The sequence below is a fragment of the Rhinopithecus roxellana genome, chromosome 14 (genome assembly GCF_007565055.1).
Source record: "Rhinopithecus roxellana isolate Shanxi Qingling chromosome 14, ASM756505v1, whole genome shotgun sequence".
Lineage (NCBI taxonomy): Eukaryota > Metazoa > Chordata > Mammalia > Primates > Cercopithecidae > Rhinopithecus > Rhinopithecus roxellana.
In genome coordinates this window covers 95,804,070-95,820,798 of record NC_044562.1, presented here as the reverse complement: position 1 = coordinate 95,820,798, position 16,729 = coordinate 95,804,070, and the positions used below count along the sequence as shown (strand labels likewise).

Genomic DNA, 16,729 nt, shown 5'->3' with positions numbered 1-16,729 from the left:
TTATTTTATTTTTGATTGCTATTACTAATAGGATATTCTTATTATGCTAAGTGGTAGTTTTTTAACACATAAGGAAGCTATTTTATTTCCTATTTTTAATGTCATTCTTGGTGACATTACTGAACTTTTTTTAGTTTTAATAGTTTCTAGTGAATTCTAGTGACTTTCTTATAAAAGTATTTTGCTAACATCTGCAAATAACAGAATCAACAGAATAAAGCCAAAATTGCTCATAAGGTATTTATTTTAACATAAAGTTAAAATTGATTTTTCATGTTTTGCAATGATAAGCAAGACTGATCTACTTCTGTGATATTTTGCCTTTCTTTCTCCCCTCAAGATATGGCAGACTTGCACAGTTACTCCTGGATTTTCTATTTAGCTTTTCTTATTTTATCCAGCTTATTCTAATGATGTTCACCTCCTATTAGATCATAGATTCCCACCTTTGTAGCTGGGCGTGGTGGCACATGCCTGTAATCCCAGCTACTCAGGAGGCTGAGGCAGGAGAATTGCTTTAACCCAGGAGGTGGAGGTTGCAGTGAGCCAAGATTGTGCCATTGCACTCCAGCCTGGGCTAGAGGGAAAGACTCCATCTCAAAAAAAAAAAGATTCCTGTCTTTGAACAGTACTTCTCTCTTAACAAGTACTTGTGTTTTTATGACCAGCTTTATTGTAACAAACAGACCTGGAATTTTTCAAATAAATAAATCCACGTCTTTTCAACACCATTTCTTGCAAACGAACTAGATTGCCTCCAAGAGAAAAAACATCTAGCTATACCCCAGTTACAAATTTTGGCACAGGAATTTTCTCTCTCTTCTTTCTTTATACACATGCCTAGTTACTCGGCTTCCAGGATTATAGCAAAAAAGACTAATTTTACAATGTATGTAAAATGGATCCTTAATGCATTTCAAGAGATAAATAATGAAATCTAGGAAGGACATTTTGGCAGCTTTAACAAATTTCCTGAAACTAATATGAGATTCATCCATCACTACTGAATTATAAACCCCTTGTAAAAAACAAAAAAAGTACCAAAGATCAAGAGACTCTTGTTAGACCTAAAACTAAACTATTTTTTTCTTCATCCCTTCTTTCTTTTCCAGTCTTCATTGAGAGGTACATTGCATTAGTCAGGGTTCTCTAGAGGGACAGAACTAATGGAATAGATATATATATATAAAGGGGAGTTTATTAAGTATTAACTCATCAATCACGAGATTCCACAATGGGCCATCTGCAGGCTGAAGATCAAGGAAAGCCAGTCTGAGTTCCAAAACTGAAGAACTTGGAGTCCAGTGTTCAAGGGCAGGAAGCATCCAGCATGGGAGAAAGATGTAGACTGGGAGTCTAGGCCAGTCTCTCTTTTCACATTTTCTCTGCCTGTTTATATTCTAACGATGCTCGCAGCTGATTAAATTGTGACTGCCCAGCTTAAGGGTGGGTCTGCTTTTCCCAGCCCACTGACTCAAATGTTAATCCCCTTGGGCAACAGCCTTACAGACACACACAGGATCAATACTTTGTATCCTTCAATCCAATCAAGTTGACCCTCAGTATCAACCATCACATACAGAACAGCAGATAGCTTGAAAAAGTAGTTCACCTAATTTCAACATTTTAACCCTGAGCTCAGAAAAATCATAGTAAGCTTTATCATGGCTAAGCCATAGTAGGGCAAGTCAAAGTATGTGGCTTCTATTTCTGCCAAAATTTAAATAACTGATGATAATTAAGTTTGTAAGGGTGAACAAAGTTGGCCATTGGTATTATTGGTTCAATAACACGATAGATTCAAATATTTCCTACAAAGCACTTCCAGATAAATAATACAATAAATAACCATTGATTTTAAATGTTTTATATTTTCATGAGCTTTGGATTGGTCTTCCACACAAAGGTTTAACACCATCATTTTTAACACGTCTTAGCACACTCCATTTCAGGTTGAACTAAATTAGTCATTTTCTCAAATTATTTGAAAATGTTCTCCCACGCAGACTATTTTTCAAGGCAAAGGCTTCAGTAAACCAAACTCAGCACTGACTCCTCAAATAAACAACTGATTAATATCAGTAACATTTGTTAACTCATCCAGAGCCAAGGAAAACCCCTTAAAATCATTTGCTTTGTTTTTTAATTGATTATTGGTGTTGCTACAACATCCTCAACTCTATTCTTTTCAAAAGGTAAGTAGTTTTAAACCAGTTATTTTCTCTAGACACATTTCATGCCTGCTACAATCAAATATGATTTAACCCATTTATTAGTTCACCATTGGTAAATGACTTTCCTTGCTTAGCTAACAAATGACAACCTTACTTTGAACTTTACTTTTATTGCAGCCTCATTTTTTAAAAGAAGTTATGTGATGAGATAATCCCATCTTAAATGTTCTAATTTTTTCTGACTGAATGCTGTGCTATCAGCTGGGAATACTGTAATGATTGCTTAATCTGGGAATGTCAACATATACTGTATTCTATTAGCACAGCTGTGGTGTCACTGAATAATAAACACGATGCTTCTCCATTTTATTTGATAGCAAAAAAAAATCCACGTACACTGTGCCTTTAGAAGCAGAATATTTAGTCCATTTTTCTCTTCTTATATTGACATGATGGGTTCTCCCTGGTAGTGAAAAAAGTAAAGTGAAAATGTAGAGCAATACATGTAGCACTTGAAATGTGTCAAGTTATGACTGAGTCACTGCAATTCAGAATGCACCAAACAGCCATGTGAAGCGGTGCTCTGTCTAAACTACTCAACTCTGTTATGTAGCATAAAAGCGCCATAGACAGTAAGTAAGTGAATGAATGTGGCTGTGTTCAAATAAAATTTTATTAACACTGAAATTTTAATTTTATTTAATCTTCACATCTACAAAATATTATCCTTTTAAAATACAATAAAATCCCCTTTTAAATGTTTTAAATCTTAGAATAGTTTTAGATTTACAGAAAAAAATTAAGTTATATGATAGTACAGAGTTCCCATAAACACTCAGTTTCCCCTTATTTAAATCTTATATTAGTAGGTATATTTGTCATAATTAATCAATCAATATTGATATATTGTTATTCACTAAGTTGGTACTTTATTTAGATTTTCTTAGTTTTCACCTAATGTCCTTTTTCTGTTCTGGGGTCTCATCAAGACACCACATCACGTTTACTTGTCATATCTCCTTAGGTTCTTCTTGGTTATGATAGTTTCTCAGGCTTTCCTCGTTTTTAATTATCTTAACAGCTTTGAGGAACACTAGTCAGAAATTTTGTATAACGTCCCACAGTTTGGTTTTTTCTATGGTTTTCTCATTATGGAACTGGGCCAATATATTTTGAAAAGGAAGACCACAGAAGTAAAGTGCCACTCACCTATCAAGAGTGCAAGCTATCAACATGACTTCACTCCTAATGTTAACCTTGGTCCTTCTTCTGATTTTTATTCAATGACTTAAAAATGTGAAAATCATTCTTAGCTCATGAGGCATAGACAAACAGATGATGGAATGAATATGGATAACAGACCATAGTTTGCCCATTTTTGTTCTAGTGAATAAAAATTTTGGAATAAAGTTTGAGAACTGAGGATATATCAACCCAAAATTACCTATTCTAATAGATTTTCTAATAGAAAAAAACTGAAAAAAAAAATTCACTATCCTCATTAGCTGACAAAGGACTCAAAAGATAATCAGAAAAAGAAATAGTGCATGGGTTATTGCTTTTACTGAACTTGGGGGAATACTATGAGGAATGTAACCATGTAGGATATATTATATCTATACATGGACAAGACTGAATACAAAAATATCACTAACTACTATTGTCACCATATATATTAAGAAAATGGGCTATGGAGTGAATGTTACCTCCACTTTTAGTTGTTTTTTGACAGAGCAGGAGCACCGTCATCTTGGACAAACACCACCACTTTAAGTTCTAGCTCCTTTTCTAACCTCACGCATTTCAAGGAAATCACTTCTCTTCTAACGACAAGCAACCAGAAAGAGCCGACAGTAAAACAAAGATAAGACAGCTTGGGCACAGAAGGAGGGGGAAAGTCTCTTGAGTAACCACCAAACTTCACACTCATACAATGAGCACCAGTAAAACAGTGGACCCTAATCAGCATATTCCTTTCCCATTAGGTGCACTAAGATGGGGAAGCTAAAAGCAGACTTGGGGGATACACCTGCAGTTGGAGGAAGATGTATGGGAACAAACACAAAAACTATCCCTCCCAAATAAGCAAGACAAAGAGGCACAGAAGCAGTCCAAACCTGTGATAAGCTCTCCCACCCTGAACCCTTAAATACTTTTAGTCTGTCAGAGAGCCAGAAGCCCCTCCCAGGTTTATGCTCCAAAATAAACCTGTCTTCGACTGTTGAGCCACTTTTTGTGTTTCTTTCTTCCTTCTTCAACCCTTACAGCTTTTAGTTGTGACATTGTTCAAGGTGGCTAATTAGGTAATACAGATAAACAAATGGTTTTCAGCAAGACATAGAAAACTTCAAGAATGTAAAAATAATGCATGTTCCATTTAGTCAATATTTTATATTCCATATGTTAAAAATGTTCAAAAACATAAAAATAATGGTTAATGAAGGAATAATTAAGTATAGCTCTTGCACTATTGAAATCATAACAGAGCTCAAATTCCATTTTGAAGTAACTAACTTTATAGTTCCTGAGCACTGAATCTTTCTTACACTTAAAGTCTAATTTTTCTTTCTGTACATCAGTGACACTTGATAGTGTCAAATGCTGTCTCTGCTAAGGCTGGCTCTTGGAGTTTCTGTAATCATGACTTCTATGTAGCTGTGTCTGAAATTGCTAGAGTGGCATCACATGGGTAGAACATACTATGATAACAACACTCCAAGATGAAAGGAGGACCACTCTCTCAAGATTCAAGTGGTGGCTCTTTGTCATTTGTAATATAATTTAATGAGTTCAAATTGCCAGTCTTCTACATTGTTTATAAACATTCTCTCTCTCTCTGTGTGTGTGTATATGTGTGTGTGTGTGTGTGTGTGTGTGTGTGTGTGTGTGTGTGTGTGTGTGGTGGTCACTTTTTAAACAAATAAGGATGAAATAACTACATCTGTGTTTATATTTTATATGAGCAAAAAAATTATGGAGAAAGAGGTGGAAGATACACAGTATTATCTGAGTGGGATGGAGAGGAGATGGGCCTGTAGTGAGAGAGAAAGAGAATGAGTACATAAGACAGGAAAATAGTCATAGGAAAATGGAAAAAAGTGGATTGTATAATGTCAAGTGAAAATATATATAAAATTTCATTTATGACATAATTGAAAGTATGTATTAATTGAACAGGCACATAGACAAAGACTCAATAGAAATGTGGGTAGTTTTTGCTTTTGATCCCTGTTATATGTATACAGTAAAAACATTATTTTTAAAGCTACCACTGTTGATAACCTGAAAAAATCTGAATCTCTGGCATGATGGAACTTGAAGCCTTATACTCTTGACATATGACAAAATGAGACCCAGAATTTTGCCACTTATCTGTGGCCACCCAGCTAATTTAGAGTAAAACATGGACTACAGCCAGGTATCCTATCTTCCAGTACAGTGTCCTTACACAGCACTACCTCTGCCTTTCAAGGCTATTCTATGGCAGCTCTACTCAGTGATGGAGTTCTTTTCATGAGGAAATGAAATCAGCCAATGATTATCACTCTAGAAATAGTGTTGACCTGTTTTGGACATGAGAAATCATCAAGAAGATCGTTTCCTGCCAGCAATCGGCAACGAGGATCTGAGATTACAGAAAATCAGGCTGAAGGCCAAATTATATATCTACACATAATAGCAACAACGGTCAATGTTCTATTCATTTCTAACTAGTGTCACTCCCTTTAGGCAATACATCTGTCATGCAGCACAGCTGTGTGATCCTGGGAGATGATAACAACTGGGAAAAGTAAAGTGGTAATATCCATCAGCAAGAAGGAAACAAATTTTGAGCAAAAGCAATGAGGAAGGTAGATATTAATCAAGTACTTATATTAATAAATGTAATATTATAACAGCTATCAGTGTTATGAAGAAAATGTCCAATTGCTATCAGAAAAATGTGGGTTCTGAAGGAGAAGCCATAAGAAATAAAAGGAAGAGAAAATAGCCTCGCAAAATTCTCACACACATAACACACCCCATTTAAAAGCCTTCAAGAGTTCCCACTAATGCTTAGAAATATTCTTAATCTAATAATCATTACATTAAAAAGAACTTGACTGATCTTCTAATAAAAGAAGAGGAAAGAGCTGACATATTTTGTTATCAGGTACCTTAAAGCTTTTTGTTTGTATATTTTTAAATTCAAGACTCACATTCTATGAGTAGATGTCACTATAATGCTTATTCTATGAGTAAGTCCTATTTTACAGTGGAGCCAATGGAGACACCAAGAGATGAAATTAACTACCTAAAGTCACATGGCTGTTTAAAAACTTAATTAATAACCCAGAGAAAAGTCAAAAACAAAACAGAGGGGAAAGAAAGGACAAGATGGGTTCTAGCAGATGACAAAACTAACTGAAGTTCAAGACAGGAAAATAAGTGAGATGCATGAATGCTGGTTGAAAAAGTGTTTGTGGCAATAAACACAGTATAGAGATAATCAACAGTCAAGTTTCCATTTGATTCTGTCAGAGATAGTCCCTAGTTTCCACTTTGGAGAAGCTGCCTGTATTCTAGGACTTGGCATGATCTCAGCTCACTGCAACCTCTGCCTCCAGGGTTCAAGCGATCCTCCCACCTCAGCCTCCCAAGTAGCTGGGATTACAGGCATGAGCCACCACGCCCAGCTAATTTTTGCATTTTTAGTAGAGATGGTGTTTCACTACATTGGCCAGGCTGGTCTCGAACTGTGCCATTGCGCCCAGCTGTCCTCATTCTTAACTCCACCAGCAATAGTTTTGACAGTTCTGTTTATTATTACCACAATTTCCAATTAACACAGGCCTTGAGATGCAGAGTGCAGGCCTACTTGATTTGTTGATTTCTCCCCTTTTATCTCTATACCCCACTCCTACTTCTCTACCTCCCATATACAAGCATTTATGTGAGACACACACACACACACACACACACACACACAATCTTTTATCTGAATATGTTCATAAAACATATACTACTGTTTATATGCATGTATTTTAATGTATGTAAATGATATCATACCATATATCCTATTGTTTCTGTGTCACATGTTATCCTGTTTTTACGATCTTGTCCATGCTGATTTGTGCACATTTAAGCCATTGCTTTTTATTGCTGCACAATACCCCATTACAAACACCCCGATTGTCCCTAATTCTCTAATATCACAGAATTACTGTGAGAATCATTATAGACCTGGGTGAGAAATTCCTTGGGATAGAGACTCAGGGATGGAGATTGCTGGGACAGAGGACATGTGTATACAAAATGTCACTAAGCTGTGCCCAGCTGATCTCCACAATGAGGGTACCAGTAGGAGGGGTGGGCCCCAGAGGTAAAAGCCAGAGTATAAATCATGGCTGCTTGTGTGAGTTGAGTATATTATCTAACATCTCATAGCCCCATTTTCTCATTTATAAAAATGTGAACAATTACAGTGCCCATTTCATAAAGTTACTGTGATAATTAAAAGAGAGAATCAAGTACTTAGCACAGTATTTGGTACTTGGCAAGTAGCATCACTGATTACCATTTTTCCACACCCAGAAAGAGACTTCTGATTTTTCTAGTAGGCTCTGAATCTTTATACTGTACGGTCAATAGTAGGAATTCTAAGACGTGGCCATTTTTTCACAGCAGGGGACTCCTCTGATGGGCAACCTTTCCCCCAGGGTTCTCCATTGAGTTGGACAAAACTTTGTCAGATTCGCTTGCTGGTCTGAGGTTACCCCTGTCCAATCCTTCTCCTTCTCCCTTTCAACTTTCACAAGCATTACCTCCTCCCCTAATAAATCTCTGGCACCCCAATTCCGTCTCACAGTCTGTTACCAGGAGGATCCACTAACACAGTAAAAAAAAATACTGAACGTGTTTATCTAGTGGTCCTCATTACCATGTGATAATCTGACTATAGAAAATGCATTGTTGGGCTCTGTAATGATGTATGAATGCATAGGTTTTGAACTGTGCATTGAGACAAAAGTATATCTTTACCAACCAGAAACCACAGAGACCCTTAAAACAGTTGATGAGCGCTAGTCTATATCATCTATTTTGTGGTGTGATCCAATGTTTACTGAATACTAAATATTTACTCTACACAAGCTCATTCTGCCTGTGAGTTCCCTTTGGTTTTCTATCAATATATTACAATTTTTTTTCAAATATCTGTGTTAGCTACCAAAATATTCATCATTAACTGGGTACGCTAAAAAAAATTAACAAAGCCAGGCTCATTTTTCATAAATACCTTGTCTCTCGCCGGGGGCGGTGGCTCAAGCCTGTAATCCCAGCACTTTGGGAGGCCGAGACGGGCGGATCACGAGGTCAGGAGATCGAGACCATCCTGGCTAACACGGTGAAACCCCGTCTCTACTAAAAATACAAAAAACTAGCCGGGCGAGGTGGCGGCGCCTGTAGTCCCAGCTACTCGGGAGGCTGAGACAGGAGAATGGCGTGAACCTGGGAGGCGGAGCTTGCAGTGAGCTGAGATCTGGCCACTGCACTCCAGCCTGGGTGACAGAGCGAGACTCCGTCTCAAAAAAAAAAAAAAAAAAAAAACCTTGTCTCTCATACTTAAGCTAATAATATCAGCAACTGATATTTGAAGTAAATAATACCCAGAATATATTTAGTCTCTATTATACTCCAGGTTAACTAATGGAATTTCAGAGTAGAAAATGACGTAACCTAAAGTAATAAGCCAAGAATTATAGAATTAAAAGAATCTTAGGCCAATATGACTCTTTTGAAGATGAAGAAACTGAAGGTCAGAAAATGTATCAGTTTGTCGATATAAATCACTTGAATTTAACCTCCAGATTTTGTTTAAAATGTCAAAAATTTGGCAAATGTAATATAATACCACAAACTGTCATTTTATGCAATTCATAATCTATAGCTATAAATGGAAATCCATGTAAAGCAATGATTCTCAACCAGGAGTGATTTTGCCTTCCAAAATATGTATAGCAACATCTAGAGACATTTTTGGTTGTCTCAGTTAGGGGGAGGGGTGCTACTAGCATCTAGTGGATGTAAGAGACAGGGATGGCGCTAAATACCCTGCAATATACAAGACAACACTCCCGCCCCCACCAAAACAAAGAATTATTATATATAGCCCAAAACGTCAATAATGCCAAGGTTGGGAAACCCTGGTTTAAAGTTATGGAAAAAGTATTCAGTGTCCTGATTGTTTTGTTGAAAGCAAAAGAAAATATTCTGCCCACAATCCCATGGTGATTTCTTTTTTCTTTCTTTTCTTTTCTTTTCTTTCTTTCCTTCCTTCAAGACAGGGTCTCATTTTGTGGCCAGGCTGGGGTGCAGTGGCATGATCATAGCTCAGAGCAGCCTCGAACTCCCGGGCTCAAGAGATCCTCCCATCTCCCAAAGGTCTGGGATTACAGGCATGAGCCACCACACCAAGCCTTTTTTTCGTATTGAACTAAATAATACCTCCCCATTTCCTTATAAAAAGTAATCTAGAACACTAAATAAAATAAATGGTTAGTTGCCTCTTAGGTATAAGAAGATGCCATTTTTAAGTATATTATCTAAATATCTTACAAGATAGAAATGTAGGAAGTATAGTAGAGATTACCAGAGTTCTATAAGGGTCATGGAAATTTATCACCAAATTTTTTTCCATGCATTCATATTCCTTCTGGTAACTTGATGAATTTTTTCAGGTTTAAGTGTACCTTACTTTCAGGTATCCATTGCTAATATTATTAGTCAATGTATGACACACAAATTGCTTATTAACAAAATTTATTTATCAACAAAATAAATCTACATGAAGCATCTTGGTCATGTTAAGTAAAGCCCACTTTTAGCATGGCACCTATTCTAGAAACCCCCTTTAGTTTAATGTCTCCGGTTATGCCTATAACAGACAGGTTTTTAAAACTGCACTTTTAGAATAATTGAAATTTAAATTAGTCATCTGAAAGCTGAGAACACAGTATTAAGTTTAGACAGTATCAATACACAAATCACTGCTTTACATTCTCACGGTGAAATAACTTTTTTACTGGGCCTTCATTTCATGGTCTAGATGCACCCCCTACCGAACCGGAGAGAAATACCTTGATTCAGTTTAAATTCACAGGGCTCTTGAACTGCATAACATCCACCACAAAACGCATCTCTCTAGCTCATCTGAAAAGCTGACTGTAAACCCTACATTTGATTTGACTCAAAAAAAAAGTGCGTCTGAATTGTGCCTTGCACATTAAAGAGGCTTCATTGTGAAAGATCGCCCAGAACATCTCTAAATGATTAGAGATTAAGCCACCGCTTCTTAGCATTAACAAATGAGCTGTATTTTGGTATTTTTATTCTGTCTCCTAACTTGAATGGTATGTGATTCTGTATCACAGACAGCCAATTATTCTTTCAGATAGTGGTCACAATCGATCCTGTAAGTTTAAATTCTCAAAAGCGATGGTAAATTACCAGACAAAAGCCGTTTCGATTAATTAAATGGGGACCACGGAGTTTAAGAAAAGTTTCTTCACCTTCCCAGCCTCACACTCCTGATCCACGACTCCGCTCTTCTGAAATATCCCCTTACTTTGCGGATGCCAGGATGCTGGTCTAAACAGTGCCGGCCCCAGAACATCACTCCGCTAAAGCAGATCTTTGAAGCTCCACTAATTGCCTGCCAGCACCTGCCGGGTGCGCCTCGGTGCGTGCCGGGGCGTGTGTGGATGTGTGAACATGAATGAGCTCTTGCGCGCACCTGGCCTCCGTGTTGCTAAAGCCCAATCGCCGCCGGAGGCTCCGCGAAAACAGGTGTCGCGGAGCACTGGCTCTTACCTGGGCTCTGGCCAGGAGGCAGCTGGCGAGCATCAGCCAACCCCAGACGTGGAGTAACGCCCCCAATCCGGCCATGCCCGGAACGGCTGTAGAGAAAAGCAGGGACCCTCCTCCAGAGCCCGGGAGAAGCTTCCAAGTAACCAACTTGGCTGGGCCTGGGCAAACTTGTGGTCAGTAACGATGCGCAGCTGGGGTGGTCGGGCCCGGGCCACCGGCCGAGGTGCTTGGGGTCTTGTCACCGGAGCCACGCGCTTCTCAGAGCCCGCGTCCTGCTGCGCCGCGATTCGAGAGGTTCGTCTTGTCTTCCGGAGAGACTGGCCCGAGTCCTGCACTTGACTCGCAGCCCCGCGCCACCTGCCGCGGGAAGGGGGCGGCTCCCGCGCCAGGCGGATCCGGGTGCGCCCCGTGCGGCTGCGCTCGCTCTCCTCCTCGCGTCCCGCAGCCCCGGGGGCGGGGGGCAAAGGATCCCACGGCGCTGCTGCCGCCACCCCTGATTCACAATGCTTCTGCTTCCCTCCACTCCGTCCCGGCTTCCAGGGCCCTGTCTCTAGGGGCCCTCTGGGTCTTCCGGGAGTGGTCCAGAAGTTCCCTACTGTCCTGCGTGCGCTGACCATCGGCCCTAGGACAGTCACAGGATGACTAACGGCTCCCAAGGCCAGGTGGGCCCTGCGTCTGGGCTGTTCGCCGGACAGTCCTAAAACCCTCTAAAATGCACTGATTAATTTTCTCCTAACCATTATAATACTGGGTGTGTGTTAAGTAGAAATAATATATGTATTTCTTGTGGTTTAAAAGTTCTTTGTGTGGTATTGTGCTTTGAATTCTGGCATTTAAAAAAGACAACTAATATTCTTTTTTTTCCTTTTTTTGTTTTGTTTTGTTTTGTTTTGTTTTGTTTGAGATGGAGTCTCCCTCTGTCGCCCAGGCTGGAGTGCAGTGACACGATCTTGGCTCACTGCAACCTCCACCTCCTGGGTTCAAGCGATTCTTCTGCTTCAGCCTCCCCGAGTAGCTGATACTACAGGCACGCCACCACGCCCAGCTATTTTTTTTATTTTTATGTATTTATTTATTTTTTTAAGGAGAGACGAGGTTTCTCCATGTTGGCCAGGTTGGTCTCGAACCCTTGACCTCAGGTGATCCGCCCACCTCTGCCTCCCAAAGTGCTGGGATTACAGGCCTGAGTCAACGCGTCGGTCTAATATTCTTTAACACTTTGTGTGTGGCTGGGTAAGCACCTTGATTTGGGACAAAGCCTATTCCTATATTTTCCTCAGAAGCATAATTATCAAGATGCCAGAGAATGCTTTAGACATTGAGTCTCCCAGGATCTGAGACTGTTGGAAAAAGGCGATTCCCATAGGTGAGGCCCAATAATTCACAATAATCTGAGATTTCTCACAGATTGACTTCATTTGCTGCCAAAATGAAAACTGGGTTTGCTTATAAAATTTATAGATTATTGATTGCCAGCCAGCTCTAAAACATTTAAAGGGGTGACATATTTCCATTTCTACATGTCTGAAAATGTTCACTCCTATCTCTATTTTAATAGTGTTGTTTATATCATGTATATGTATTATGAACAATTTCATGTGCTTTTTTGAAATAGCAGAACCTAAATTATACAACATACATACCTTGGCACATGCCTGCAGAATTACCAAATAAAGTTTACTTTCCACTGATTTCATCACCGATTTAAAGTTTTTGTTTTGAGCTTTTGTTTTTTGTGTGTTCTTTTTGGGGGCAGGTGTTGAAACTCTTTTTCAAAATAGAACCCTCTATAGTTGCTATTATCTAAAATCTTCAATTTGATTACATGATTTAGAATTGTTACATGTTACATTACCCTATTCAATCAAGAAAATAATGATAATGGTAGTAATACTGATATATAACATTTTTAAGTGCTACTACATTCAGTTACTATTCTAAGTACTTTCCATGAAATTAATCTTTAACTCTGTGAGGTAAGTATTATCGTTATCCATATTAATAGATGAGGAAATAGACACTTAAGTATTTGTCCAAGGTCCAGATATTCCATCATTGTGGCACTGCTCGTCATCCATTCTATTTGTGCAATAATATTACTACAAATTTTTATCATGTTCCTTAGGACTCACAAAACCAGGAATGCTTTTCCATGCAGTTTTTCTTTTCATTTCATTGTTCTATCTCCCAAAAATTGAGAATAATTTACTGTGCATAATAGCATGGGTTCTGGGCCAAGAAAAATGTCATGCTCCACTTTAGGAGTCTGGCAGTGTCTGAGAACATTTTTGGTTGTGTCACAGTTTTGATATGTCACACATGCTACTGGCTTGTGGTAGGAAGAGGCTATGGATGCTGCTAAACATCCCACAATTCATAGGACAGCCCCTCAAATCAGAGAAATATCTGGCCCAAAATGTCAATAGTGCCAAGGTTGAGAAACCCTGCATTACAGCACAAAGGGTACCCAAGACTACTGCTCTTTGTTAACTAGACGTTCAATCAAATAAGTTCTATACCTTGGAACTTAAAACCAATTTTTGTTAAATGTATGCTATTCAAGTGGTCCATTCATACTAACAGGTACAAATCCACAGTTCAAGACTGAAAGTATTGAAAGCCTTGATTTGACTGTGGTAATTGAAAAATGTTAGGTAAAGTGAAAAAATATACAAATTGCTGTGATATCCAGATATTTGTGGCTCTTGTCATAAAATATGTAATTGCTTATATCATGGGTAAATTAGGAATAATTAATTAAGATTATTTACAAGCTAACAACTTTAAAACAAACCTTTATGCAAAGCTGATGAAATGACTTACCTGCCAAATTGCTGCAAATGAAATCTTGTCAAGCCTTAAATCATTGAAAGGCAGGTGACAGGTCTTATCATCCAATTACAAATGAAAAATGGAATTTTGATGATAAAGAGACTCAATTCTGAGCAAATCACAGTCAAAATGACATTTTCTGCTTATTTCTGGCAATGTTTTGCTTTGGATTTTTGCTGGTGTTTATTTATTTGTTAGTTAGTTTTTGTCTTTTGCAGGACCACCTGTCACATGCTGGTCAAGGCATCAGAATCAGCTGCTAGGTTTTACCTCAGGTCATTACTGAATCTCTAATGATTATTCTTGAACATGTGTTTGTATGTAAATCATTGAATATTATCTTGATATAAAATTTTTAATGAAATTTTTGTTAAAAATATATGCTCAAATTTAAGGCTAATTGTGAACATTTACAAATAGAACACATGGCCTTGGTGAAGTGTTTCCCTACTCTCTTGTCTTGGTTGTTACTATTTTTCAAAGTCTTGACAATTTAGCAAAGATGGACATATCATTATTGTTTTAATTTTTAGTATATTTTTAAGTTTGACTATTTTAGACATTCATTGGCCAGTTGTATTACAGCCTTTTAAAATCTCTTGTTCTTGCCTCTTGAAGGAAGAAAGGCTTTGAATTCTGGCCCTGCCACGTGCTAGCTGCGTAACCCTGAGCAAATTACATACTGGCCTCTCTTTGTCTTAATCTCCTCAATTGTAAGATGGGAGAAATGAGACAACCTCCTTTACTCAGCTCCGGATATTATAACAAAATACCATAAACTGGGTGGCTTATAAACAACAGAGATTTATTTCTCACAGTCTGGAGGCTGGAAAGTCCAAGATCAAGGTGCTGGCAGGTTCCGTGTCTGATAAAAGCCTGCTTCCTCATTGACCACTGCTCTCTTCTCATTGCAACCTCAAATGGCAGAAGGGATGAGGGATTTTTCTGAGGTCCCTTTTATAAGGGCACTAATCTCAGAGCCCTCGTGACCAAATCACCTCTCAAAGTCTCTGCCTAGTAAACCATCACCCTAAGGACTAGAACTTCAATATGTGTATTTTGGGGGAACATAAACATTCAGCCCACTGTACTCCCTCAAAATTTTGTTGGAAAAGTTAAGTGAGTAAACAAACATAAAGTCCAGGGAAATGCTCAATAAGTATTAGCTAGTATCATTAGCATTGTTTGGTGAAGATGAATATTATTATTATTATTGTGATCTTAGTCTGTGAATGGGCCAAGGGCTGTGGTAAGTTTGGAATATTCCCTATTTATGTAGAAAAGCACTGTCTATATTTACAATATAAAATATTTTTCTGACATAAATACCAAAATGTTTTTCAACTTTGTTTTTGGCCTAATTTATAATATCTTGGTCAGTGCAGAGGTTTTTTTTAAATTTATGTATCTAAATCTAGCAATCTTTTCTTTTATAATTTCTTCCTTAGCTTTTATGGAAGAAAGGAATTGCATACTAAAAAATAGAAAATCTTTTCATCAGATCTTTTTACTAAGTTCTTTTCTACCGTTTCATAATTTTACATTTAATGTTTTAAAGTATCAATTTTTTAGGTAATATAACAATTTCTCCAAGTACCTAACCAGTTAATGCAACATCACTTATTAAAGAATCCATCTTTTTATTGGAAAAGATATTTTGAAGGGAGGTGGAGGACAAAAGTTTGCTAATGCCTCTGAAATCACAACTTTAGCTCCATGTAAGGCTGCTCTGATAGAAGAGGCTTAGAAATCAAAGTAGGGTTTGCAATCGATTGAATAGAGCATCTCTCCAGTTTATCCAGGGTGGAATACCATTCATCAAACTCAGATGTGAAACACCTCCATCAAATGCTTGGCAATCTTTCCTCTGAGTGCCTGACTGTTAAATTTGGAAAGCTGAAGAACTTAGGCCTCTGAAGCTCAGTCCTGAGGGTTTTCTCGCTGGAACTCAGGAAGTAGGCAGATAACAACAGAAGTCTGGCCATTCAAACACAGGTACTTCTTGGGGTACATCTGAAGAGAAAAGGTACTCCCCAAGGCGAGGGTTTTTGTCTTGAGTCCAAACTGATGTGCAGTGGCTCGTGTGCAAGTGTCTTCCTCTCTGTTTAATTAGGAAAGGTTGTTATTACTAATAACAACTTGCCTCGGCCGGGCGCGGTGGCTCAAGCCTGTAATCCCAGCACTTTGGGAGGCCGAGACGGGCGGATCACGAGGTCAGGAGATGGAGACCATCCTGGCTAACACGGTGAAACCCTGTCTCTACTAAAAAATACAAAAAAACTAGCCGGGCGCGGTGGCGGGCCCCTGTAGTCCCAGCTACCCGGAGGCTGAGGCAGGAGAATGGCGTAAACCCGGGAGGCGGAGCTTGCAGTGAGCTGAGATCTGGCCACTGCACTCCAGCCTGGGCGACAGAGCAAGACTCCGTCTCAAAAAAAAAAAAAAAAAAAAAAAAAACAACTTGCCTCATAAGGCCCATGTAACAATTAAATGAGATAATGACAATGTCGAAGAAACTTTTATCAGCTGTACAGTTATACAAATGACAGTAAGCTTGGTATTTGCATAATACTTTCATATACACTATTACATTCCATTTATAATTATTAATATATGCAAAGCCTATTATGGAAATACTCAGTAATTAATTTGTAGCTTAAGGGAAATAATGAAAAGGAAGCAATAGCCAATCTTAAAGTTTCCCTACTGAGGATTAAAGAAAATTATTAACAAATTCAAGGCCCATCTCAGTCAAGATAAAGCCTGAAGAAAATTAAGAAGTTGGACAATTATGTGCTTGGCACCATGCCATTTCCTCTCTCTTAAATCTACGCTACCCTACTTGTTAAATTCCTAATGTTCTGCCTTTGTTTCTCAAA

General features: G+C 38.4%; 1 protein-coding gene across 4 annotated transcripts in view; it reads right to left on the bottom strand.

Moving 5' to 3' along the window:
* Window positions 1–16,729, bottom strand: part of PTH2R (parathyroid hormone 2 receptor) — a 138,562-nt gene that overhangs the window by 77,881 nt on the left and 43,952 nt on the right. The window contains exon 2 of one of the 4 annotated variants that reach the window (XM_030916653.1): window positions 2,571–2,637. The exons of 2 other annotated variants lie outside the window; for them this stretch is intronic. Coding sequence is in view for 1 of the 2 variants with exons in the window: in XM_010376840.2 (XP_010375142.2) it covers window positions 11,025–11,099 (75 nt within the window). In the remaining variant the exon portion in view is untranslated. Of the gene's footprint in view, window positions 1–2,570; window positions 2,638–11,024; window positions 11,353–16,729 lie in introns of those variants that run through there. One more of the 4 variants, XM_010376840.2, reaches the window with a different exon arrangement.